Source organism: Sciurus carolinensis, chromosome 8, assembly GCF_902686445.1.
Source record: "Sciurus carolinensis chromosome 8, mSciCar1.2, whole genome shotgun sequence".
In the NCBI taxonomy this organism is placed as follows: domain Eukaryota; kingdom Metazoa; phylum Chordata; class Mammalia; order Rodentia; family Sciuridae; genus Sciurus; species Sciurus carolinensis.
Window position 1 is genome coordinate 137,781,197 of NC_062220.1, and position 26,570 is coordinate 137,807,766.

Genomic DNA, 26,570 nt, shown 5'->3' on the forward strand with positions numbered 1-26,570 from the left:
GGAGGTAGCCACGCTGGAAAAGGGGGCTGTGTTTGCAATCAACTTCTCTCCAGCCCTCAAGGAGATTATTCATGAAACCAAGTACCTGGAACAGCTGGGGTTCCCTGTCCCGGAACTGGCCAGAAACGTCGCTCTCCAGGAGGACAAATTTCTTAGGTAAACAATTCTCTTAAATCTTCCGCGAACTCCTTGGTCTCAAGACCCCTTTATACTCTGAAAAACTACCTAGGACCCCCTCCCCTCCAACTTCCACTGTTATGGGTTTTGTGACTCTCAACATCGACCGCCGTGATACTCAGCTTTTCATTACTGTGACCAAATACACGACCGGAACCGTGTAGAGGAGAGAAAATATCTTCTGGGCTCATGGTTTCAGAGGCTCAGCGCAGGGTCCATGGCTCCGTTGCTCTGGGCCCGAGTGAGGCAGAACATCATGGCGGAAGGGTGGGGTAGAGGAAAGCTCATGGCAACCAGGAAGCAGAGAGAGTGCTTGAGGGGCCAGGGACGGGACCTAGTCCCCTCGGGCACCTCCAGTGACCTTCCTCCTGCCATGCCCTGCCTGCCTACAGGTGCCGCCCACTGGTCCATTCAGTGAGGGGCTGCAGCTCTGATGACTCCTGATTCTGTCCCCTCTGAACATTCCTGCTTTGCCTCCCACCTCTGGCCATTCTTAGATCCAGACCCCAGCGGCCACCTCAAAACCAAAACTAGGAAGTGTTTAAAGTATGAATTTACTCCCCCATCTAGAAAGAACGGTTACATGTTCATGCAAATAACACTTTTTAAGGAAAAGCAACCACTAGTTTAAAAAGTCAGTAAAATTAGTGGGATTGTTTTGAGTTTCTCTGGCTCTTTTCTGCCCCCACCCTGGGTTGTACCCAGGGCCTTGTCCCCGCTAGGCAAGGGCTCGGATGCTGAGGGACAGCCCCGGTCCTCTGTGGGTCTCTGGATCAGAGACACTGGTTCCTGGTCTTGGTGGCTGGTGGTTGGGCTATTCAGCTTCTCCTGGGCGTCCCTGACTGTTCTGGAACTCGCAGGTACACGGACGGGATCCAGCGCATGCTGGACCACTACCACGTGCTCCTGGGAACCCTGAACGAGGCGGAGGCCGCGCTCCTGGACGACCACTCGCAGGAGCTGGTCCGGGTGTTCAGATCTGGCTACAAGAGGCTGAACTGGAACTCACTAGGTAACGGGGCTCAGCTCTTCACTGCCCTTTCCACTTTGGGATGTAAAAATAATTCTCTCAGATCGTTTGAGTGGAATTGTGACTTTTCCATGTTTATAGATACAGTTAAATAGCTTTTGAGGGTTAATGGAAAAAAAAAAAAAAAAGAAGTCTCTTTGTGGAACTTGGAATGAATCCCCTGGGAATGAAGTTAAAATGGGATCCACTGACCTCTCACCTCTGAAAATAAGGCGACCTTTACTTTTTTAAAAAGGCATTTTTAGTTGTGGATGGATACAGTACTTTTATTTTGTTTATTTAGTTGTTTTTTTCTTTTATGTGGTGCTGGGGATGGAACCCAGGGCCTCCCGTGTGCTTGGCGAGGGCTCTACCACTGAGCCACGACCCCAGCCTGGCAACCTCTACTTTAAAAATAAAGCCAAAATTGGGAGAGAATCATAGATTCGCTTTGATTGTAAGAATTAACACAGAGAGGTCCTGGGACCCTTGACCTGGTTCCGCCCAGAGGTTGCTTTTCTTCTTCTAGTTATTTATGGGCCTGTATTTCATTTATGTATTTACCCGTGGTGCTGAGGCTGGAACCCAGGGCCTCACACGTGCTAGGCCGGCGCTCCCCCCCTGAGCCCTAGCCAGCCCCAGAGGTGGCCTCCTGCAGAATCAAAATACCTCACCCCAGACGTGGGCTTTGATACGCTCTGGGGCCTGGACATTCCCACCCGGCCACTGGAGTGGGACCCAGGTCCCTCCGCCCGCCCGCTCCTCCACGCCGCGGGCCCTGATCCTCCGCACGGCTGTCGTTTTGTTTGTCAAGAGTGTGATAGAAATGCAACCACACAGCCCTGTCCGGGTGGCTCTCCTGTGCAGCCACGCCCGGGGGACCCCGCCTGGGTGTCGTGCCCACTGCCTGTCCTCCTTCTGGCCCGCCGTGTTGGGCTACGGCCCGATCCCGGTCTGTTCCTCTGAAGGACCCCGGTGGTTTGCTTCCCTTTGGGCTGTTGGGCACAAAAGCCACCAGGCGTGTGACTGCACAGGCTTTTGTGCGACAGAAACCTTCCTTCTCCAGCTAAACGCGCGTCGGTGGCCGGGTGGGGCGCAGCTGTGGCTGGGTACCTTTCCTGATAGTGCCCCATGCTGTCCCGGAGCCCCCTCTCCACGGTGGCTGGCAGGGGCGCCGTCTCGCCCGCCCTGGTCCACCCGATCCGGGTCCTGCGGCCTCCTGTGGCCGGGCTTGGCATTTCTGCCGTGCGGTGGGTTGAGCGGCTGTCCCTGTGCCTGTCTGCCGTCTGTGTGTCCTTTGTGGACTGTCTGCTCGTGAGAGCCTCTGCTTTCCTCCCGGTTGGTTTTGCTGTCCCCGTTGGAAGCTGGGCACCCAGCTCCCCAGGATCCTCTGTGGGGTCCCGAGAGTTCTGTGCCTCTCCCAGCGGGATGTGCGCTTTGCACTTACTTCCTGCCCCCCAACCCGTCTTCTTCTATTCTCTCCATCCGGTCCTTTGTGGAGCCGAAGTTTAAAATTTGATGAAGTCCGATGCATCCATTTCCCTTCGAGGGATCGTGTTTTTGGTATCGCACCCGAGAGTCACCCTCGGGCCTCAGATCTCAAAGTTCTTCTTCCATTTTTTCCCTACAGCATAACAGTTCCGTGCTTACCAGTGCCACCTGCGATCGTTTTGGAAGTTTTGGGGTTCTGGGGTTCTGGGGTGTGATCCTAAGTGCCGGCCTCAGAGTTTACCGTTCACTGTCCCTCTGCTGAGCTTCGTGAGCTCAGGCAGGACCGCGGAGTGGGCGGTGGGGACACCGGGCCCCACCTGGGCCTTCTCTCCATGGAAGAGACTCAGCTGTGCCAAGAGCAGGGCAGGCCTGGCCGTGATGTCCCTGCAAAGTGCTGAGCGCATCCACGTGTAAATATAAATGAAGTTAATTCATGTCTAATAGAAAATAAGTGGAGTAAAGCCGTCTGGAGGGTCTCCGTTGATTCTGGGCACAGACCTCCTTGTCCGGCCACCTCAGGGGGCCGAGTGGATCTCTGCCCCCTCGCAGGCCCCAGGAGCTGTCCCAAGCAGGTCTTTCTTGTGGCCGGGTATCAGCGCGCACGTCACAGTCCCTCGTTGGTGGGCGAGAGGTGACCGGCAGGGCTAGAGGCCAAACGTTTCTTTGTCCCTGCGAAGGCATTGCTGACTACATCGGCCGGTGCAAACAGGCCATCGGGAAGTTCGAGTCTCTGGTCCACCAGATTCACAAGAACTCCGACGACATCTCCTCCCGGCTGGCACACATAGAGTCCGTGAACCTCTTCAAATACCCGGCGCCGAAGAGTGACGAAGACCTCCCAGGTGGGCCTGGCTTCTTGGTTCTCAGCGGTGGGATGAACCTGTCGGGCAGGTAACGCGGGTCTGTTCTGTGAGCGGACCCAGGCCTGCCTCGGGGTCCCACGCGCTTACCTGGAGGAGCCCAGTGGTGTCCTGCTTTCGCTGTGATTCATGTGTGGACAAGTAGTCCCACAAAGCCTAAAGTCCGGAAATCAGTAGTGCCCTTGTCCGTGACTTGGTGACCGTAGGTAGCCTGTGCTCCTGCGGACTCACCTGTGCCTGTCCATGGGTATTCTAAGTGGTCTCTGGCCAGTCGACAAGGGGTTCAAAAAAAGCCAGGTCACCCGAGGACACCAGAGCCGCCCGCGGTGCCTGGCGCTCCCGCACACGTGGGACCTGCGTTGTGGCGGCGGCGTGGATCTTTTGCTCGGGGCCTGTCTGGACTCGGGCGCTGACCCCTTCCCTTCCCCGAGTGCTGGGCGGCCGTGACGGGGTCTCCCTCCCAGGTGTGAAGGAGTTCTTTGAGCACATCGAGCTGGAAAGGGCCAGAGACGTCGACCACATGGTCCGGTGGTACCTGGCCATCGGGCCCCTGCTGACCAAGGTCGAGGGCCTGGTCGTCCACACCAACACGGGCAAGGCTCCCAAGCTGGCCTCCTACTATGAGTACTGGGAGAACAGGATCTACGAAGCCCTGATCAGGCTCATCCTGAAGTAAGTCCCCGTCTCCACGCACGCTCTGCAAACCGCGTCCCCGGGTTCAAAGCTGCCCGTTGGAGGGACCTGGCAGGGGCAGGGCGGGCGCCAGCTGGACTGGAGGCTGCTCCTGGCCAAAAGGCCCTGAGGAGGGAGGGTGACCTTCCCTTTGGCTCGCGTCCTCCGTAGGCCTCTCGACCTTCACAAGGTCGGAAGCCGTACAGCTGGCAGCAGAGCGTCCTGTCGCCCAGTGTTTCCAAGAGAGACCGGTCGAGGGACCACTGGCCCACTCCACCTTCCCGCCGGTCTAAAGTGAACTGCGGCTGCACCTGTGGCCACGCGTGTCGAGGGCCGCCCGTGCAGGCTGGCCTCCACTGGGCAACCACTGCCCCTTTTCCACCTCATGCCCTGCGGGTCAGCTGTGGCCAACTGGTGCCGAGCACCTGGATGTCACCGCGGTGGCGGCCCACACACTGCCTGGTGTGCCAAGCTGGCCACTTAGGGTCATTCTAGAAACCGGCCTGTGAACTTCAGCACGTGACTGTCAAGGTCACATCGTCAGGGTGGTGTCCCCTCCACACAGTTTTCTCTGTGAAGGACCCGTGGTTTCCTGTTTGACCTTTGCTTCCTGAAAGGGTGTTTTTCTTTTTCCTTTTTCTCTTCCATTTTTGTTTTGTTTATAAATGGCTTGGACGCGATGAGTTGTTGGCTCCATCACTTTCCCTTTTCTCCTTGGCTGGTAGGAAGCTTAGGACCAGATTGGTAGCCTAATGTAGCTAGTGTACAGGTATTTATGATTTTCTTTCTTAGTTCCATTCTTTTTTTAAAATATTTTTTTGTTGTAGATGGACACAATACCTTTATTTAATTTAATTTATTTTTATGTGGTGCTGAGGATTGAACCCAGTGCCTCACATGTGCTAGGCAAGTGCTCCACCACTGAGCTACAACCCCAGCCCCTTAGTCTCATTCTTGACTCTGCTCACATCTATTTTTAAAGTTCACAGGCAGGAAAGCTCACCTGCACTTTGCTTTTTACAGTTCTCATCCCCATTTTATAGATGAGGACATGGAATATTGGGAGGCCAAGTGACTTGCCCAGGGTCAAGCAGTGAGGAAGAGAAGGGGCCGGGATTTGAACCCAGGCTGTCTAATGCCACACCACAAGTGTCTCTGATTAGCATTGTTTTCCTTTCTTGTTCTACTCCACTGATTTTAGGGTCTCCTTTCTCCAAGACTTGCACAGGGAGGGAATCAGTAACCGACTCGGGGTGTGGGTCGGTTGGAAATAAAAGGCTGAAAAAATAGTATTAAGAAATAAAGACAAAGGACACTGTGGGCGCTTGGCCTCCCGCCTTATCACCTGCGCAGTGATTCTTCCTGCTCCCGGCCGCTGGCGCCTCAAGGCCCTTTAGCTGCACCAGTATCTCCTTCACCCAAGGCTGGCAGGCATCTAAATCCAAAGCTATGGAACTCATCAATTCCATGCCAGGCCCAGGATCGGCCTCATTAAAAGCAGGCGCCTGCAAACGGGCATGTCCTACACCTTCCCCTGGGAAGGCCCCCGGATGCAGCCGTCAAGCCAACCACGGCCACGGAGTCCAAGGCAATCATTTATTTACCTTTGCCTACAGCCTCGCCTCCTCCTGCAGTTAAGTGTCTGCGAGCTGCTAAATCCGCTTTGAGATAACACATTAATGCAAGAAAGACCTTTGGCTTTGTGTTCTGGACCCCATTCGACAAACTTCCCTAAGTTGATCCTGTCAGTAAATCTGTTTTCTATGTACTCCATTTATGCTTTATTGTTGCTTCTTAGACTCCTAAACAGCCCCTTATATAGAACTGCCTTCTACAGTGTTTGCATTTCTACTATGCTATGTTTCCTTTCCATCCATGCATCCATTCTTTCATTTATCCATCCACCCATAAGTGCATAAATACATTTATCTATCCGTCCATCCATCCATCCATACATACATACTTACATACATTTATATATCCATCCATCTAGCCATCCATCCATTTGTCCATCCATGCATCCATAAATGCATAAATACATTTATCTATCCATACATCCATCCATCCATCTGTCCATTCATACATAAATACATTTACCTATCCATTCATCCATCTATACATACATACTTACATACATTTATATATCCATCCATTTATCCATCCATCCATCCATATATACATACATAAATATATTTATCCATCCATCCATCTATCCATCTATACATATGTAAGTACGTTGACCTATCCATCCATTTAGCCATCCATCTATCCATCCATCCATCTGTCCATTGATTTATCCATCCATCCATCCTTTTATCTATCCATCCATTTATCCATCCATCCATTCATCCATTTATCCATCCATTCACCCATTCATCCATCCATCCATCCATCCATCCTTTATCCATCCATCCATCCATTTATCCACCCATTCACCCATCCATCCATCCATCCATCCATCCATCCATCCATTTATTCATCCATCCATCCATTCATCCATCCATTCATCCATCCACCCATTCATCCATCCACCCATTCATCCATCCACCCATCCATCCATTCACCCATCCATCCATCCATCCATCCATTTATCAATCCATCCATCCATCCATCCATCCATCCATCCATCCATTATCCATCCACCCATCCATTCATCCATCCATCCATCCATCCACCCATCCATCCACCCATCCATCCACCCATCCATTCATCCATCCATCCATCCATCACCCATCCATCCATCCATCCATCCATCCATCCATCCATCCATTTATCCATCCATCCATCCATCCATCCATCCATCCATCCATCCATTTATCCATTCATCCATCCATCCATCCATCCATCCATCCATCCATCCACCCATCCATTCATCCATCCATCCATCCACCCATCCATCCACCCATCCATTCACTCATTTATTCATTGAAGGCTTATTAGAGCCTGGCGTGTGCCAGATGCTGGACCGTGTCCTGGTCACAGATGAGGCCCTGTCCTCATGGAGCTTCTCCATCCTCGCAGAGGGGAGAGGCAAGACGCAGGGAACGCGTGAGGTGCTCTCTGAGGAAGACACACAGCAGAATAACATTCTAGGGCTGCTGTATTTGGGTGGTCAGAAGGGCCACGGAGAAGCCACGTGTCAGCCTGGGCCCGAGGTCAGGGAGCAGGCTGGAACGGGGGAGCCCAAAGGCCAGTGGGGGGGATGGGGTGGGACAAAGCGAGAGGCAGGAGGGGCTGAATCAGTCAGTCTGGAAAGCCACAATCCAGGTCTGAGGGTTCTGGAGGGTTTTCTCTGGAGAGAGACAGAGACAGAGAGAGAAGGTCTTTTAAAAATCTCTGCGGCTGCTGTGTGGGTTACTGGCTTGGCCAGGGGAAGAGGGGAAGCAGATTTGGAGGCTGAAGAAGCGTTCCATCCTGGCATGTCAGTTGTGTGTGACCCCAGGAAGGGCAGTGCGGTGGCAGACGGGGTGAGGGCGGGAGTGTGGGCTCCACCTGACCCTGGCTGGGCGCGTTGGAGGTCCTTCCTGTCATTTCCCACCAAGGAGCATCCGACTTTCCACAACCAGTAGGGCACCATCCACCTAAGTCAGGATGGAAAGGGACGCGCAGGGCCCTGCCCCCGTCTCTGTGTTCCCGCTCTGCAGGGAGCGTCCTCGTGGGGGCCTTGCAGCCCGACCCCTGTGCCTCCGTTGGCTCGGGCGTGGGGTGCGTTTCACCCCGTGGGCTCTGAGTCTTCTCCCCTCGCCCCTCTTAGGAATCTGCAGTCTTTTAATTCTTTAGTCCTCGGAAGCGTCCCTCTGTTCCAAGCGGAGACCATCCTGACGGCTCCTGAGATCATCCTTCACCCCAATGCCAACGAGATTGACAAGCTGTGTGTGAACTGCGTCCGCAACTGCGTGGAGATCACCAAGGTAAGGGCGGGAGCCCAGGTCGGCCCGCTGTGGAGGGCGGGTCACCTGGAGGCGGAGGACGCGGGCTCTGCCTCTGTCCATCTCCTCCCAGCTCCCCCTCTGTAGAGCCCTCTGAGATGCAGGCCATTTCCCGCCATCCCTGGGATGGAACCTCCCAGTGGCTTTTTTTTTTTTTTTAATTTTAATTTTTAATTTTTAACTTTATTTTTCTGTGGTATGGGGGTTGAAACTAAGGTTTCTCAACCACTGAGTTACATCCCCAGTCCTTTTTATTTTATTGTTTTCTTTTTTAAATTTTTTCTTTTTTTTAAATTGTAAACAAATGGGATGCATGTTGTTTCTCTGTACATAGAGTAAAGGCATACCATTTGTGTAATCATAAATTTACATAGGGTAATGTTGTTTGATTCATTCTGTTATTTTTTCCCTTCCCCCACCCCTCCCAACCTCTTTTCCCTCTATATATTCCCTCCTTCCTCAATTATTGCCCCCCTCCCTAACCCTAACTCTAACCCTAACACTAACCCCTCCCACCCCCCATTACATGTCATCATCCACTTATCAGTGAGATCATTCGTCCTTTGGTTTTTTGAGATTGGCTTATCTCACTTAGCATGATATTCTCCAATTTCATCCATTTGCCTGCAAATGCCATAATTTTATCATTCTTTATGGCTGAGTAATATTCCATTGTATATATGTACCACAGTTTCTTTATCCATTCATCAATTGAAGGGCATCTAGGTTGGTTCCACAATCTGGCTATTATGAATTGAGCAGCTATGAACATTGATGTGGCTGTATCTCTGTAGTATGCTGATTTTAAGTCCTTTGGGTATAGGCCAAGGAGTGGGATAGCTGGGTCAAATGGCGGGTCCATTCCAAGTTTTCTAAGGAATCTCTACACTGCTTTCCAGAGTGGCTGCACTAATTTGTAGCCCTACCAGCAATGTATGAGTGTACCTTTCTCCCCACATCCTCGCCAACCCAGCGGCTTTTAATGACACTTAGAATACACTCCAGCCGCCTCCCTTAGGTGGCCGAGGGCCTGGCCATCTGCATCTGCCGCCTTTCTAACCTCAGTTCCTGCGCAGCCGAGCTGCCCCTGGCCTGGACTGCATGCCGGCTCCCTGTCTGCTCAACGCCCGGGCCTTTCCAGGCCAACGTGGCCCCGAGGGTCTCCGTCACCTTTGATTCCCCGACACGAAGAAGAGCGTCTGGGACGGGCTTGGCTTTCGGTGGACGCTTGTTGGACCAGTGTCTGTTGCAAACAGCCGGAGTCCGCGTTTCCCACAGTGGGAAGACAGGCCGCTGGCGGGCTGGGGCTGCCGCCGTCCCTTTCCCCTTGCTGGGTTTACTCCGCCCGGCGGGTGTTTCAGGCAGTTTTTGTTTGTTTGCTTTTTAGGTAACTATTTTAAAACATTTGTTCTTTGGGGATATACGTGGCTGTGAGCATATTTCGGCATATCATACATGCATGGAGTTTAGCTTCCATCCTTGTGGTTGTACATGATGTAGAATCTCACCAGTCACGAAATCACATATGCACGTGGGTGATAATGTCTGATTCATTCTGTTGTCCTTCCTACCCCGTCACCCGCTTCCCTTCATTCCCCTCGTCTAATTCAATGAGCTTCTGTTCTTCCCTCCCCCTTATTGTGAGTTAGCACCCACATATCAGAGAGAACATTCGACCTTTAGCTTTTGGGGATTGGCTTATTTCACTGAGCATGGTAATTTCCAGTTCCATCCGCTTACCTGCAAATGCCATCATTTCATTCTTCTCTATGACTGAGTAATATTCCATTGTGTATGTGTGTCACATTTTCTTTATCCATTCATCCATTGAAGGGCATCTAGGGTGGTTCCATAGCTGAGCTATTGTGAATTGAGCTGCTATAAACACTGATGTGGTTGTGTCCCTGTACTATGCTGATTTTAAGTCCTTTGGGTATAAACCCAGGATATAGCTGGGTCAAATGGTGGTTCTATATCAAGTTTTCTGAGGAATCTCCATACTGCTTTCCAGAGTGGTTACACCAATTTACAGTCCCACCAGCGATGTGTGAGTGTGCCTTTTCCCACGTCCTCACCAACATTTGTTGTTACCTGTATTTGATAATTGCCATTCTGACTGAGGTGAGAGGAAATCTTAGAGTAGTTTTAATTTGCATTTCTCTAATTGCTAGAGATGTTGAACATATTTTTCATATATTTGTTTGAAATCATATTTCCTCTTCTGTGAGGTGTGTTTCAGGCATTTTTAAGAATGAAGATAAATCTACATACCATAAACGGAGCATTTCATTTCACTGTGCTTGGAAATGAATGAATAAATTGCACATATTTTACAATCTGTGCTAATCATTTAGTAAGCCTCCGTTGAACAAGTTTTCCTAGTATTTTGATGTTACATCACTGAGTCTTTTTAGGGAAAGAGACCCCTTTCCAAGGCATAAATTAGTTGCAGCGATGTTCTGTCAAACATTATGGCTGTCAATCACGTCGTTTCCTGTCGGCTCACCTTTCTTCCTCATTAGCCCCATGTGTTATGTTGAATTCATGATGCTGCACGTCCTTGAGGCTGCTGGGAGGGTCCAGGGGTCACATGTGGAGGAAGCCTGGCTTGGTCATGGCAAGCAGGAGCCTGTGTTGCTGCAAGTCACAGTGGCAATAGAAGCAGTGACTGCTGGGACCCTATTTGGCAGATGGGGTGACTGTGGATTGGGATGGTAGGTGTGATGCATTCCTGGCTTGCTGTTATGAATTACATTTGATTAAAAGAAAAGGGAGTCTTGTACACCGGCAGCCCCAGCGACATGGGAAGCTGGGGGTGGTGGGCAGGCTCTGGGGATCCCAGGAGTTTGAGGCCAGCCTGGGCAACACATATCAAGACCTTGTCTTGAAGCAGAGGAACAGAACAGAAAGATGCCACATCAGCAGATCTGTTCTGGGATGTGGGCGGTCCATTTGCATGACTGCCTTGTGTTTCTTCATCTGTAAATATGGAAGCAGAAGTTGTCACGTTCATTCCTTCTCCAGTTAGCTCTTATCGCCCATAAGCCACTCCAGGTCTTAGAGGTTAAAGACAGTAACCATGTAGCTCCAGGTTCCTGGGCTGGGTTCTGTTGAGTGTACCTTCTGGCCTTGACCATGCTCACTTATAGACTCTTGGCTATGTCTGTCACTTGGGGGCCACTCCAGCTGTGATGACGGGTGGGCTGTGGGCAGGTTGCCTGGGTTCTCCCATGTCTGGCTTGGGACTGGCCCCTTGTCCCAAAGTTTGCAGAAGAGGAGAGAATGGGCTGCAGGGCTTGAGTCCCTGCCTGGGTCTTGCCCCTTCTGCCCCTTGTGGCTGAGTAAGTGGAGTCACAAGGGCTGACTCGGGATGGGGAAGCGGACTCTTTTTTTGATGAGAGAAACAAAGGGTGGTGGGAATTTTTGCAATCTGGCAAACTTATTAATAATAAAGTGATTTTCCATTAGTAGCAAGACTTCTTCCTGAACACCAAACCTGTCCATGGGAGGAGGAGCAGATACTAAAATCTTGTCTTTCCCCCGGTTCTGATCTTGCCAGAATTTTGTGCGATGGATGAACGGCAGCTGCATAGAGTGCCCGCCCCAGAAGGGGGAGGAAGAAGAAGTTGTTATAATAAGCTTCCACAATGACATCTGCCTGAACCCGCAGATAATCGAGCAAGCTGTCATGATCCCCAAAATGTCCACAGGCTGCTGGTCAATCTCATGAAGTACCTGCAGAGGTGGAAGCGCTATCGCCCCCTCTGGAAACTGGACAAAGCTATTGTGATGGAGAAATTTGCAGCCAAGAAACCTCCTTGTGTGGCCTACGATGAGAAGCTGCAGTTCTACTCCAAGATCGCCGGCGACGTGATGCGCCACCCCCTGGTCAAGGATGAGCACTGCATCCGGCTGCAGCTGGGGCCGCTGGCCAGCACGGTGCAGGAAAACGCCAAGTCCTGGGTGTTCTCGCTGGGGAGGCTTCTCAACGAGTCGGCTAAGGAGGAGCTGGAGAGTCTCCAGGAGGAGATAGAGGTACCCTCTGCGGCGCTGCCTCCCTGGGATTGGCGCTTGGTGGGGGCCGGCTGCTCTGGGCACCGTTCCTGCTCTTCCGGTTGGTTGTTCGGTGTCCTTGGAACTTTCTTTCTCTCGTAGTCCCTGTCCAAAAACCTTAAGAAGAGCCCCAGCACCCTTGAGGAACTCAAGTTCGTTCTTGCAACAATTGCGGAAATTAAAAGTAAATCTTTAGTCATGGAACTAAGGTACAAAGACGTCCAGGAGCGCTACCGGACCCTGGCCATGTATAAAATCTTCGTAAGTCAGCGGCTGTTTTCTCACACGTTTTGCAGTTGGGCTGGCTCCTGGGACCCTTTTCAGAACCCCTTCTCAGCTACACTGCCACTGATTTGTTCCCACGTAGATGACTAAGTAATACATCTTCAGTGCCAAGCAACCCTGTAGATATCGAGGATGACTTACGCTTGGAGGTTATTTCTTTTTTTTTGGTACCTGGGATTGAACCCAGGGGCGCCTAACCACTGAGCAACACTCCCAGCCCTTTTTAAAAATTTTATTTTGAGGGTCTCATCAACTTTCTTAGGGTCTCTCTAAGTTGCTGAGGCTGGCTTTGAACTGGTGATCCTCCTGCCTCAGCCTCCTGTCTCCGGGATTACAGGTGTGTGCTACTGTGCCCGGCTAGAGGTTATTTCTTGACCTCACACAGCATATGTGGCGGTTTTATATACCAACCTATAGTTGGACAGCATTTCAATTCTTTTTTCCTTTCTTCTTTCATTTTCTTTCCTTTTTTTTTTTTTTTTCCAGTGTTAGTTTCCTTAATAAAAGGCTCTCGTGTAGAAATGAGAGGTGGGGGAGGTGAGACCAGTACATGATCACTCAGCCTTTCTTTGTTAGGGTTGTTAAATGTGGGTGCCTTTCGACGCCCGTGGATGAGTTCGGGGGGTTCTGGGCTCTTCCTGAAATTGCGTATGAGATTTTGTGCTCTGAGCATTCTGAGGACCCTGGACTTTTGGCCCGTCCACTGCACTGCGAGAGAGACTGGAGCTCTGTGGCCCGAGCTGGAGGCCGTGCCTGCGCACGGGCTTCTGTGTTTGTGAAGATGCCTGATTCCTGATTCAGTTTCTAAAAGTGGTTACAGGACTCTCCAGGTTTCATTTTTCTTCTTGATCTTTTATTGGAAGTTTTTTTTTTTAAAAGAATTGTGCCATTTCATCAAAATTTTCAAATTTGTTTTGTAAGCGTGTTTGTAGTCTCTCATTTGCTCTGCGGCAGCTGCCGGCCTGCGGTGACACTTCGTGTCCAGTCTGGTATGGGCTGTTTCAATTTTCTTCCCACTTTTTTGACCATCAGACTCACCAGATCACCAGGCTTTTAATCTGAGCCTGTGTGGGCACGTAACACACCTGGGGAGGGTTGTACAAACCTCGGGCGTGAAACCTGATGAGTCTTCACAGCAAGCGGCCCTGTGGTCAGTACCCAGGTTAAGAAGGCAACGTGTCCAAAACCCCATGAGCCCCTCCCAGCCTCCCTCCCAGGCAGTATCCCCTCGAAAAGGAAGCGTCTGCTGGATCTCTAACAGTAGAGATTTATTTGTGTTTTTGAGCTCTGTGTAAATTAAATGGTGAAGCACCTGCTCTTTGGTGTCTTTTTCACTCATGTTTATATTTCCAAGATTCCCCCATTCTCACTGCACATAACAGGAGGTGGTTCATTGTCTTTGCTGTGTAATATTCCACTGCATGAATGTACCACTAGAGATCGTGGGGATATTATGAGCATTGCTGCTGTGACCTCATTTGCATGCTCTTGTATGTACATCAGTTCCACCAGCTGTGAGCCTGGACAGGGAATTGCTGGGTTATTGGGAATGCACATTTGGCTCACCTGTTTTCTGCCAGTTTTCCAAAGTGCTGGTACCAATTTACATTCGCACCAGCACATATCAGAGTTCCGGTTGCTCCACACCCTAGAGACAGTTTAAGAGTCGTTTTGAAACAACGTTCGCTTCCTTGGTCCTCTCTGTGTGGGAGACCATTCCATCCTCCTCCGGCTCCCATCGTTGGGCCTGCGATGTCATGGGTCCACCTTGTTGCTGCCTTTGAAGTTCATCCACTCCAATGCATTTTCCTTGTCTGCTTTAAAATCTTTTTCTGTGTTTGGTTTTCAGAGAAATTGTAATGTGATGTGACCAGGCTTTTTGTTTTTAAATCCTGATTGGGCTTCGTGGAACCTTCAAACTTTGCAGGTGGATGCTTTTGTCTAGTTTCAGAAGAGGAGCGCCTTTCTCTGGGTTCTCGCCCTTCTTCCCGTGCTCCGGGGCCTCCGCCGTGTCCCGTCTTCGTTTCTGCCTTTTCTTCCTGTGCTCTGTTCTGAACGCTCTCACCTCCCCTTTAGTCCACGCTGTTTGTGTCCGGCGGTGTCTGAGGAGTTGCTGGTTCGTCTGCCCTTCAGCTCTTCGTCTCAGGTGTCATTATGATCAGTTCAAGGATTTCCATTTAAAATGAAATTACCATTCTGTGCCCAAATTCTCGACTTTGCCTTCAGTTTGCTGCACTCCCTTTTATAAAATTATTTTCAATCCTGTGTCTGATCATGGTCTGTTTATGTGGCTTGTGAGTCTCTTTGTTTCATTTTAAGCCCCTTTTAATTTAAGCTTGGTATTTCTGATGAGTTCTGGACATGGTATGTGATAAATTGCAGAGAGAATTGGAGGTTTTAGACAAAGTTATATTTCATCAGAGGAGATTTATTTTTTGCTTCTGAAAGACAGCTTAACTAGGTGCATTGCAACCCAAGATGATCTTATTCTAATCAAAGACTAAGTTTATTTGAAGCTGGGCTTCATTTTATGAAGGCCTTATCTCTGTGTTACCTCTTCCTGTCCATTTATTTATTTGTGTCTTTCTTTGGTACTAGGGACTAAACTCAGGGGCACTCCACCACGGAGCTACAACCCCGGCCATTTTTTTATTTTATTTTATTTTTACTTTGAGACAGAGTCTTGTTGAATTGTGCCCCCGCCCCCCGGCCTCAAACTTGTGATCCTCCTACCTCAGCCTCCAGAGTAGCTGGGATTACACACCCAACAATCTATTTTTCAAAATGATTTTGTCCTGATTTCATTTTACTTACAAAAGCATAACTTTAATATTCCAACCAGCTCTTTTGGTTGGTTCAAATGACCTAGGCTGGTGATACCAGAAGCAGAAGTCCTTAGAAATAGCTTTGACTAGACACTTCAGTTCCAAATAGCTGGTGGTTTATTGTTTGCTCTTTCTTTGGTTTAATTAGCCTTCTGATGCAGAGAAGGAACTGGTGGACAACATCGAGAGCATGTGGGTCAATCTCTTCAACGACTCAGTGAATGTGGAACACGCTCTCGGGGGTATAAAGAGGACGTTCACCGAGGTACCTGTCACATCTTACTCTGCGTAAAGATATTGGGGAAGAACGTTCATTGGGCTGAGTGAATGTAACCTCGCCTTTCTCAGATTACTCGGAGCGAAATAATGAACTTCAGATCCCAGATAGAGGACTTTGCGAGACGCTTTTACAGCGAAGGCCCTGGTTCCGTTGGTGAAGACCTTGACAAAGGTAGGATCGTCCACCTGGGTGTGCTGAGCCAGTTGGGTCTGTTGTGTGGCAAGTGGTACTTGTGCCATGACTTAGGTATCTAGTTGTCCCTCAAATACTTTTTTCCTGGATGGTTTTTCATATGTGAAAAACTGGACTAAGTCAATGCATTGAATATCGAAGGCTCACCAGGTGAGACTCTGAGAAAAGAGCTGGGGAGCCGGGTCTGCTCCTAGAGGGGTGCACGGATTCTGGCTGCAGCGTCTGACTTGCTGGATGTCACCTCACGTCCTTCCAGGGTCCTTGCTGCTCTTCCCCCCTTGCATTCACTGTTTGGACTGAGACCCTTGACCATGCTGTACCTGATCTCCGCCCTTCAAGTACCGTTGGCCCAAAGGGCGATTGGGTGGAGATACGAATGTTCTTATTCTAAGCAGAATTTGATGAATCCCATGAGACTGTCACAGACCAAAGACCACCAGGGAGTCAAAAGAAACAGTTCTCATCTGTCTGGGGCTGTGGAAAAGGCCTCTGGGAAAGGTGGCGTGGGGTTGGGTGGTTACTGATGGGCTGCTCAGTAGGGTTGAGGCGGGTCGCAGAGGGCCGTGGTGGGGACAGCTCAGACCTGCTTGTGGCCACCTCGTTTCTGGCATGCCCGGGGTGCAAGGGTTAGAATTTCCTGGCCGAGGAGCTGGCGGATGGAATGGGCCTCCTGGACGCCACAGTGAACTCCGCTCATTCTGAATTTCTCTTCCCACGAGGCTCCGAGGGCAAAAGGACAGCAGGCGCCCGTCGCTGGTGGCTTCTGCTTCCATTTTGTCTCCCTTCGAGTGTCCCCCCTTGCGTATCCACGCGTTTGCTTCCTAGGCGTGGAACTCCTGGGCCTCTTTGAAAAGGAGATGGCCAAGCACGAGAAGGGCCGCCAGGAGCTGGCCACGCCGAGAAACTCTTCGACCTTCCCATCACCATGTACCCCGGAGCTGCTCAAGGTGCAGAAGGAGCTGAGCGGGCTCAGGATGATTTACGACCTCTACCAGGGGCTGAAGGTAGGCGTCCTCCCAAGGCTCGGTCTCCCTCGCCGGGAACGTGCCTGGGGCCTTGGGGACGGACTCGAGGCGGCCAGCTGCATTCAGGTGGGATGGGGTCACTTTTGTCCTGGCCGTCGCTGGACGAGAGGAGCGGTCCTGCTGCCCCCCAGGGTGATACTCTGTCAGCGAGCCCCCAAGTGACCGTTCTCTGGGCACCCGGGCAGCGCCTGCCTCTCTCCTGGGCCTCTCTGCAGCTCTGGGACTGGGTGTTTCTGGGCCAAGTATGAAAAACAGAGAGACGGGGAGGCGGGGTTAGGGATGCCCAGCACAGACGGCTTTTGCAAGCAGGTCAGCTGTCAGGAGGCCGAGAAGCAGGGAGGCAGGGCATGTGGGGTCAGGACCAGCTTTTAGCATAAGGTCAGATAAATTATGGCACCAGGTCGTGGTGGACAGGCACGGTCCTCAGGAGAGCCGGCCGAGGGAGGAGAGGGGAGCAGGGAGGACTGCTTGGTGGTGTCCAGCAGCCTTGGGGAGTTGGCGGAAGAGGTGGGGCCCAAGAGGTGGCCTCCGACTGGGCACAACGGGGTCGCCCGTCGTCACCGGGGAGGCAGAGCATGCGTGCAGAGGTGCTTCTGGAGGGAGGCGGGGTTGCCTCAGTTTCCCCAGTGACCCGCACGGCCAGGTGACCCGCAGAGATGGCGGAGGCCCCAAGTCCACGTCATCCACGCACACAGTTTCCCGCCAGATACGTCCCGGCTCCAAGGATCTCGTCCCGCCGAGATGGGAGGGCGGCAAAGGCGGACGGCCCACGGGGTAAATTTATTCGTGCAAGAAAGTGCTTCTCCATTCAGCCTCGGGAGACGACCGTCTTCTCTCCACGACATCCAAGCGCAGACCCTTCCTGTCCCCATCTCAGCTCGGTCTGGGGGTTCTGGGACAGTCACTCGGACCAGGGCCCCGTCCTCTCTTTCGTCCTTTCTTCTCGGTGCTGGGGCCCCCAGGGCCTGAGCACCCCAGGGCCGGGCTCTACCCCTGAGCCACCCTGCCCGCCTCTCGCTGGTCTTCAGGACGGGAGGCGCGTGTGTCCTGAGACGGACCCTCGCCGGGGGAGGGCTGAGGACAACGGGAATCCTCTGGGTTTTGTTCTGGGTCCTGGGCACGCGAGGTGGCTCTGGGCCCGCGGTGTCGCTGCCTGAGGAGAGCGGAGCGTGACGCAGCTGGGACCCCCACCCCGCCGCAGGCGACCTCGGCTTTCCCGGAGGGTCTGGCTGAAGGCTGCTTTCCTGCACGTTTCCAGGTGGCCAAAGAAGAGTGGTCTCAGACCCTGTGGATCAACTTGAACGTGCAGTTTCTCCAGGAGGGGATCGACGGGTTCCTAAAGGCTCTCCGGAAGCTGCCGCGGCACATCCGCACCTTGACGGTGGCCTTCCACTTGGAAGCGAGGATGAAGGCCTTCAAAGAGTCGATTCCTTTACTTCTGGACCTGAAGCATGAGGCACTGAGGGACAGGTTTGTGTTGTCTCCTGTTCGTCCACAGGAAGGCCTGGAAGGGGTTTTAGTGCAGAACGTGTCCCTGCTTAGATCCTATGGTGGAGAACGGGTTTCAGCCGTGACGTGGGGTGTAAATACCTGAGAGGTAGGTCTGCCATGTTGTTTCTATCAAGTTGTCAACGCCAAGGTCTTTTTAGAAGACTAATCCCCGTCAGTGTAGAGCCTTGCGATGGCTTCATTCAGAGGCTTAAAAAAAAAACAAACAAAGCAAGGAGCCTTGGTCAGCTCCACCCAGCAGAAAAATAACAGGACTCACCCAGGTAATTCCCAATTTTCTAGGCCTACCTTAAAAGAATGAATGAGAAGAAACAAATGAAATTAATTTTAAAGATACATTTTAATTAAGATATCCAAACCATCACTTCAAACGTGTAACCAATACAAAACCTTTATTGGTGAGATAGTTCATCTTTTAAAAAAAATACACTGAAGCAACTCAGGAGACTGAGGCAGGAGGATCGCAAGGTTGAGGCCAGCCTCAGCAACTTAGTGAGACCCTGAGCAACTTAGTGGGACCCTGTATCCAACTAGGCAAGAGCGGCAGCCCGGACCCAGGGGACATGGCTCTGCGCCCACCTGTGCCCACAGGCTGTTCTCACCCAGGAGGCTGGAAACCGCGTTTTCTAGCTGGTCCAGCACCAGGCTGCCACGCCAGGGGTTTCCCGGGGTGTCACTGGAGTGTCACGGGTGCTGTCCTGGGTTGATGTTTTTCTTTCCGTCCTTTCATTTCTTTTTCACTTAAATGAACTCACGTCACCACGGTGAATGGACAGCTAAAAGCACCTTCCAGAAACAGACAGGAGTTTTTTAAATGAAAATAGTTTTAAAATTTTTAGCCTAAACCTGTCGCCTGGCCCGCGCGCACAGGGAGACTGGAAGGTGACCTTGAACTGGCGGTTCAGACACGGCCACGCCAGCCGAGACTGGCCCCTTGGTGTGACAGGGTCATCTGGTGCCTGGGTGATGCGCGGCGTCATGTGATGTGGAGTCTTCGGACCCCCTAACCCGCCGCCGGGTCGCGGTGCCCGGCTGCGTCCATTCCTGGGCGAGGTGGGGGAGTGGGGACAGAGGCGACCCTCCTCCCTGGCCTCTGGTTTTTATAACAGGCGGGCTGGTGCTGGCCCGGCCGCCTCACCACATCTCGTAAACGGAGTCACAGGCGCGGGCAGGCCCAGCCGAAGGGGGACCTTACACAGGCCGGACTGGCCCTGAGCTGGCTGCGCCCTGGCTGGCCATGGGGTCTTGTCCAGCAGGGGCCTCTCCCTCCCTCCGCCATGCTGCGCGCTCTGGGTCACTCCAAGCGACCTGCTGGGTGCGGCCTGGGCAGCCCCCGCCGGGTCACCTGGCTCCCGTGGGTGCACTTGTGACCATCTGCCACGCGCTGGTTCACGGGTGGACTGCTTGCTGTTGACCACCGGTCTCGGTTCCGGGCCGGGAGCCCCGCTGCCTGGGCAGACTCCGCGCTCCATAAACCTCTGCGCACAGGGCTCAGAGTCCACCCTGGGTTGGCCAAAGGACCGAAGGACTCAGCGGAGGCCGAGACCCCGTCCAGAGACAGAGGCAGAAGCAGTTTTGCAAAACCAATAGTGGTGTGTTTTCCGACAACCTCGGAGACGAGGGAGGCGTGTCTGGCTGGGCGTGGGATCCCGGCCTCACGGACAGTGGGCTCTGGGAAACTCCAACGTGGGGTGTGAGTCCAGCAACGTCCGCATGTTGCAGAAGGTCCTCACGAGACCTTTCGGGATAGGCTTTGTCCTCGACTCCAGGGGGAACGCGGGGGTCCGGCACTGAATTCTGCAGCGTCAAGGTCTTGACATGATGTGCGTTGCAGGCACTGGAAAGAGCTCATGGAAAAAACGGGCGTCGTCTTTGAAATGACCGACACGTTCACCTTAGAAAACATGTTTGCTATGGAGCTGGACAAGCACACGGATGTGCTCAATGAGATTGTCACGGCGGCGGTCAAGGAGGTGGCCATCGAGAAGGTAGGGCCGCGGTCGGGGCGGCCTGGAGCTGAGGGGAGGCTGCCGGGCCCCGGGAGGCATCTGAGCAACTCAGAATGATCTGTTCTAGAAACAGACTCTCCATCCTTTCCCCGCCTCCGTCATTTCCCTTCCCACTTATTTCCAGTGGACGTTCTTGAGCAGATTCAAAAAAGAACCAGATCACTCACAATCTTGCCGGCCGAGCAATTATCTCTGAACTTTTAGTGAACGTTCTTCCCACCTTAAACCTGCGTGCACGCGGGTGTTCCCACGCACGCGCCATGTACCATACTGCACGCATGCCCACGCAGGTCTGCACACACACATCACACGGACACACACGTTTCTATGTAAGCACACACACACGTCAAGATGTACACACCCACCACTCACACGTACATGTGTACGTACATGCACACAGTAGACGTTGGTTCATGTTATAAATACGCACATGTACACAGACACACGTCGTACACAGGTTTTTTTTGAAGATGGAGTGCTCGTGGGCATGTTGTTCAGTCCTTTGATTTTCTGGCTGGGCAGTAGGGTCAGCACAGGGCAGGACCCCATCCCCTCGCAGGCTCCGAGGTGGACTGTGGAAGTCAGGCTCTGGGCTCCAGAAGTCACCAGAAGTCAGGTTCTGGGCTCCGCGGCTGAGTGAACCGGGCGTGATCTTGGCAGGCTGCCGTGCCTGCCCGAGCCCGAGTCTCTGGTGATGACCCCTGCCACGGTAGGTCGCGCCAAGGACCCACCAAGGTCATGCCTGCAACGTGCTTGACAGTGGTGAAAGTTGCTACCATGGTCCGGTCTTGACGTTTTACACAGTTGCTCCATGAGCCCAGTTGAGGTGCTGATCCAAGGAAGCTGAAGAGGTCATTGCTGGGTTGGGTTCTGCTTTTTCAACTTATGAGCCTTTTGCCAAATTTCCTGGCCAGGCTGTGAAGGACATCCTGGACACCTGGGAAAACATGAAATTCAACGTGATGAAGTATTACAAAGGCACCCAGGAGCGGGGCTACATCCTGGGGTCCGTGGACGAGATCATCCAGACTCTCGACGACAACACGGTCAACCTGCAGAGCATCTCGGGAAGCAGATTCGTGGGCCCGTTTCTGCAGACAGTTCACAAATGGGAAAAAACGCTTTCTCTAATAGGGGAAGTCATTGAGGTGAGCACTAAGTCAAAAGAAGGAGCAGGGTCAGTTCACAGCAGAAAGGGACCTGTATATGAGAATATTGCACTTTAAAATGAATGATCCTCTTTTATACTTCTTGTCTTGATTTATTTGGGGGAGGAGCGCACTTCTAGGCACTCCTAACTTCTCCATGGAGGAGTTTATCTGAGTTTTTATTTTTGATGAATGCATTTTTAATTTCTAAGATTCCTAATTTTTTTTTCAACGTGGTCCTGTTCTTCTTTAATACTGTCCTGTTCTTTTTGTAAGGATGCTTTCACGTCCTTTAGCACATTGAAAATTACAAACATATTAATTTTTAAGTCTTTTTTTTTTTTTTTTTTTTGAGGTGCTAGGGATGGAACTCAGGGCCTTGCACAGACGGGTAGGTGCTCTATGGCTGAGCTGCAGCCCAATCCCTCAGTTCTTTTTTATGGCTGAGTAGTATTCCATTGTATGAAGAGACCACATTTTGTCTGTCCATCCAGGCTGATGGATATTTGTGTGATGCTAGGCTGCCGAGAGCCCCCTGTGCAGCCACTTCTTGGAGTCTCTGTTTTCGGTTCTCTGGGTCTAGAGACAGCACCTGAGCACAGGGCATGGGGCTCACCTTTTGCATGGGCTCCTGCCCCCTGCCCTTGTTTGTTGTGGGTCACGGGTTCCAAACGCTGCTCATGCTGAAGTTTCCTCCCTGTTCTGCATGGACGTGGAGGATTTTCTTTTGCTTTCGAATGTGACTGTTTATTGTAAAATATTTTGTTAGGCTTTTTTCTGAATTCCTGCACAGTAGTGCCCCCCTTATCCTCCAGGGAATACATCCCCAAGATGTTCCCAGGAGGCCCCCGAAGCAGATAGTACGGAAGCCCGTGTGTTGTGTTTCTCCTCTACATACCTAGCCGTCATACAATTTAACCTATCAGTCAAGTGCAGAGATTAACCGCAACAACTACTAGTACAACAGAGCGGCTGTGACACTATGATGAAAGCCACGTGAGAGTCCCTGACCGGGCAGGACTGTCCTTTTGAGTTGCAGTTAACTGTGGAAGGGAAGCTGCGGCTCAGGGGGACGTGGCCACGCACCTGCTCACTGCTCTGTGGCCGGCAACGTCCCTGACTGAGCAGACGTGGACCGTCCCAGGGAGGGTGGGATCTCGCCGACCGTTCCTCGCGGTGCCTGGTCCCTCCGCTCCCCGCTGACCTCAACGCTGTTCTTTTGCAGATCTGGATGTTGGTTCAGAGGAAGTGGATGTATCTCGAGAGCATCTTTATTGGTGGAGACATAAGATCGCAACTTCCAGACGAGGCGAAAAAGTTCGACAACATCGACCGCGTGTTCAAAAGGGCAAGTGAGGGGCGGGCGGAGAGGGGAGAGGCTTTTGCTTCTAATTTGCATGTACTATTTCTCCTGTAGAGGCCTCTGCATTTTCTCTGTCAGGACCTTAAAAAAATTCCTGTTGATTTTTGGCTGCTGGCCCATGACACCGACTTTTTAGTGTTTCATTTTACCATAGAAGCAATGTTTGCTTACTTAAAAAATGTTTGGAAGTGTAGGAAACGTATTGTTCTTGGTTGCTTCACCTTCAGGGGCGGGCAACTCTAATAGTCAATACCCCTAACCTGAAAAGCCAAAATCCAAGACTTTTTGAGCCCTGATGCGATGCCAAGAACGGAAAATTCCACACCGTGAAGCTTTGCACAAAATTATTTAAAAATACGTAATTACCTTGAGGCTGTGTGTTAGGGCCCCTGAAGCACAGGTGAGCTTCTTGCTCAGACCTGGGTCCCACCCCGAGGGGTCTCGGCACGTCCCTGCCGATGCTCCGACAGCACCCCGACCTCAGCTGGGCGGCCGGCCGCTGGACCTCTCCCGTGTGCGCAGGGTCAGACAACGATTTCCACGGCATCCTGGGCGACTTTACGTCTTAGGTCTTTCTTTTGATCTTATGTAAAGCATTTCATGTTACGAGAGCGCCAGAAGAAAGCTTCCCAGGGCCCCGCGTGGCGGTCCAGCGTGAGGGCCTGGTGCCAGCTTGCTGACGGGTCTCCAGCAACGGCACCGTTAGAGCAGAATCTTTCTTCCGCCAAGTGCGGGTTGGTGCGCGGTGCCGTTTGCACAGTCACCCAATCATCTTGCACTAGGTGGTTAGGAAGCAAGTCGTGCCCAGAGTGTGGCCGCATATCAGGTCCTTTCGAGGCCACACTGGTCTCTGCCACTGCTGGGCGATCTAGACACAGACCACCCGCCCTCAAATCCCGCCTAGCGTCTCCACCGTGTTCCCGACTACGGGAGACAGGTGTCTAGTTGGCGTTTTATCTCCTTCAGCCACTGGAGTTACAAACTGTTTTAAAGCCTGAAAATGCATTATAGAAGGATTTACAGGGAAAGCAAAAGAAAAGGAGTAAAAAAGGGCTGGGGCTGGAGCTCGGGGGCAGAGCGCTTGTCTGGCATGTGTGAGGCGCTGGGTTCGAGTCTCAGCACTGCAGATAAGTAAATGAATAAAATAAAGGTCCATCAACAACTAAAAAAATAAGAATTAAATGTCCCCCACCAAAGGAAAAAAAAAAAAATAAAGAACAACAGAAAGAAAAGACAGAAAATACCAGCAATCCTTTCACCCAAGATAGTAACTACTTTTACTTTATGTCACTCAGTGCTGGGGGTCAAGCCCGGGCCTCCCGCATGCTGGGCAGGTGCTCCTCGGCCCCACGATAACCGTCTTAGCCACTGAACACCTTCCCGGGGTGCATCCCGGGCGCCCCCATCCGTCGGGGGGGATAGGCGGACAGGTAGCCTAGGCAGGACCGTTCCTCCTACGTGCCGGGCTTGCTTCATCGCCCTTCCCACGGTTTCGGTCCGTGAATCATCGAAGTCGCCCCAGCGACTCGTCTCCCGTGTTGTCAGACTTTGGAAAGGGGATGCCTAGGGCGCCTGCCCCCTTGCTGGCGGGTGCCGTGGGGGACATTCTGATCCACAGGGCCCTGCTGCGGGGGACCCAGGGCACCCGCCGTGCAGCTGACCCCCGGGGGTACGGGCGCCTTGGAGGTGCTGGCGGCTGGTCCTGCCGGCTGACGGCTCCCTCGGGCCCCTTCCAGATCATGGGCGAGACCCTGAAGGACCCGGTGATCAAGCGGTGCTGCGAGGCCCCCAACCGCCTGGGCGAGCTGGAGCACATCAGCGAGGGCCTGGAGAGGTGCCAGAAGAGCCTCAACGACTACCTGGACTCCAAGCGCAACGCCTTCCCGCGCTTCTTCTTCATCTCCGACGACGAACTGCTCAGCATCTTGGGCAACAGCGACCCGCTCTGCGTCCAGGAGCACATGATCAAGGTGGCCGGGCGGCGCCGCGGGGGCCGGGCGCCGGGTTTGCGCTCGACGTGCGCGACCCACGACGTGGCTCAGTCTGCGTTCACCAGGCTCAGCGGGTCCCCGCTCTTTCCCAGGGTCCAGAACCTTGTCTTTTTTGAGAAACTAAAACAAAACCACCAGCACCACCAAAATACACCACGGCGGTGCGATAACAGGCCAGGGAGAACCGCGGTTTAGCACGCGGACTCCGGAACCAGAGTTCCCGGGCTCTTCCCTTACGTGCTGTGTGGACTTTGGCAAGCGACTCGACCTCTCTGGGCAGTGATTTTCTCTTCTCTCGCCATTGTCTGAGTAGCCTGGACCCCCGCCTTTGTCACCTGCAGTCACACTTGCTGCGTCTCTGGTGCAGGGTACGGAGAGCGAGGTCACGCTCTTAGTCCCTGGCTCTTCCTCTGCGTCCTAGGCAGCCCCGGTGCTGAGTTACTCCACCCCACGACCTGTTACCCTTCTACACACAGGGATGTCCTAGAACCACAGTGGCAGAAAGGGCAGGGAACACGTCCCCGTCCCGGGGGCAGCTCCTGGGAGTTCTGAATCTGGCGGATCCTCAGCTGCACTTTGGGCTGGGGGTTGCTCCCTGGCAGGCAGGTGTCCTGTTCCCTCGAGGCCCTGTGAATGATGACCCAGAATGTCTGCAGGCAAAGCCGGTGTCCCCGGGGCAAGACCATCCTGCTGGAGAACCCGCCTTGAATGGCAGGTGTTTTTTTTCTTTTGAGAACAGTGGTGTGAAGATTCCCTTATTCCAAGGAGAGCAGCCAGGAGCCAGCCCTTCACCCCTCTTGTAGCGTGAGCCTCCCGCTGGGGACAGCTGTTCCCACAAGGGCAGAGGAAGTCCTGCGCTGCAAGCCTGGGGTTTTGTTCTCTAAAGCCCTGGCCCCTCTCTCCTCTCCCTCTGGTTTGCAGAGTGACTTGCAAAATAATCTCCTGGGCCCTAAAGGACTCATTTTCCTGGGTTTTCTTTGGAGGGATAGCCGTGATAATGGCCCCAGATGCCAATGGTTTAACGTGCCCTTAGGTTCCCCCGGGAGAGCCAGCGTGGGGTTCATCCCAGGCTGCCCAGAGCGACCCTGCTGCACAGACGCCCCAGGTCTCTGCAGGCTTCTGGCTCCCCAGCTGGCCGTGTCCCATGTGTACCCACTGCCTCCGCCTTTGACCCCTGTCCCACCGTGTCTGGACTCCTGGTCCCGGATGTGCCCTAAAGCCCGTGTGCTAGGGAGAGTCTGCCTTCTTGCTCCCTCTTCTGAAGATCCCCCCAGGTCTCCACCCAGCGTGGGGGAGCTGAAGGTTCCCGGCGCCCCGGGCTGTGCCGCTGCCCCGGGCGGGTGCCTGGGCGGGTGCCCGGTGGCTCTGTGGGCACCGGAGGGGCTCTGGGTGCAGAGCAGGCTGCAGCCTCAGGGACACCTCCGCACTGTTGCAGATGTACGACAACATAGCCCTGCTGCGGTTCCATGACGGGGAGAACGGCGAGAAGCTGGTGTCGGCCATGATCTCGGCCGAGGGCGAGGTGATGGAGTTCCGCAAGATCGTCCGGGCCGAGGGCCGCGTGGAGGACTGGATGACGGCCGTGCTGAACGAGATGAGGAGGACCAACAGGCTGATCACCAAGGAGGCCATCTTCAGATACTGCGAGGACAGAAGCAGGTGGGTTGTGCGCACGGGCGCGTTCTTGGGCGTGCTGGTCCCCGTGATGGACCTCGCTCATCGGCCAGCGCGAAGCCGTGGAGACCATCACCG

The 26,570-nt window shown here is 52.9% G+C and overlaps 1 protein-coding gene across 1 annotated transcript in view; it reads left to right on the top strand.

The window, feature by feature from the left end:
- The window catches only part of LOC124991529 (dynein axonemal heavy chain 10-like), an 87,859-nt gene that overhangs the window by 564 nt on the left and 60,725 nt on the right, over window positions 1-26,570 (top strand). The window contains 19 exon segments of the mRNA XM_047562194.1: window positions 5-156; window positions 1,038-1,189; window positions 3,355-3,519; window positions 4,002-4,209; window positions 7,964-8,120; window positions 11,698-11,827; window positions 11,830-12,173; window positions 12,294-12,452; window positions 15,450-15,566; window positions 15,650-15,752; window positions 16,599-16,664; window positions 16,667-16,704; window positions 16,706-16,777; window positions 18,057-18,268; window positions 20,142-20,295; window positions 21,231-21,464; window positions 22,690-22,812; window positions 24,564-24,797; window positions 26,254-26,477. Of these exon segments, the coding sequence (XP_047418150.1) occupies window positions 5-156; window positions 1,038-1,189; window positions 3,355-3,519; window positions 4,002-4,209; window positions 7,964-8,120; window positions 11,698-11,827; window positions 11,830-12,173; window positions 12,294-12,452; window positions 15,450-15,566; window positions 15,650-15,752; window positions 16,599-16,664; window positions 16,667-16,704; window positions 16,706-16,777; window positions 18,057-18,268; window positions 20,142-20,295; window positions 21,231-21,464; window positions 22,690-22,812; window positions 24,564-24,797; window positions 26,254-26,477 (3,044 nt within the window).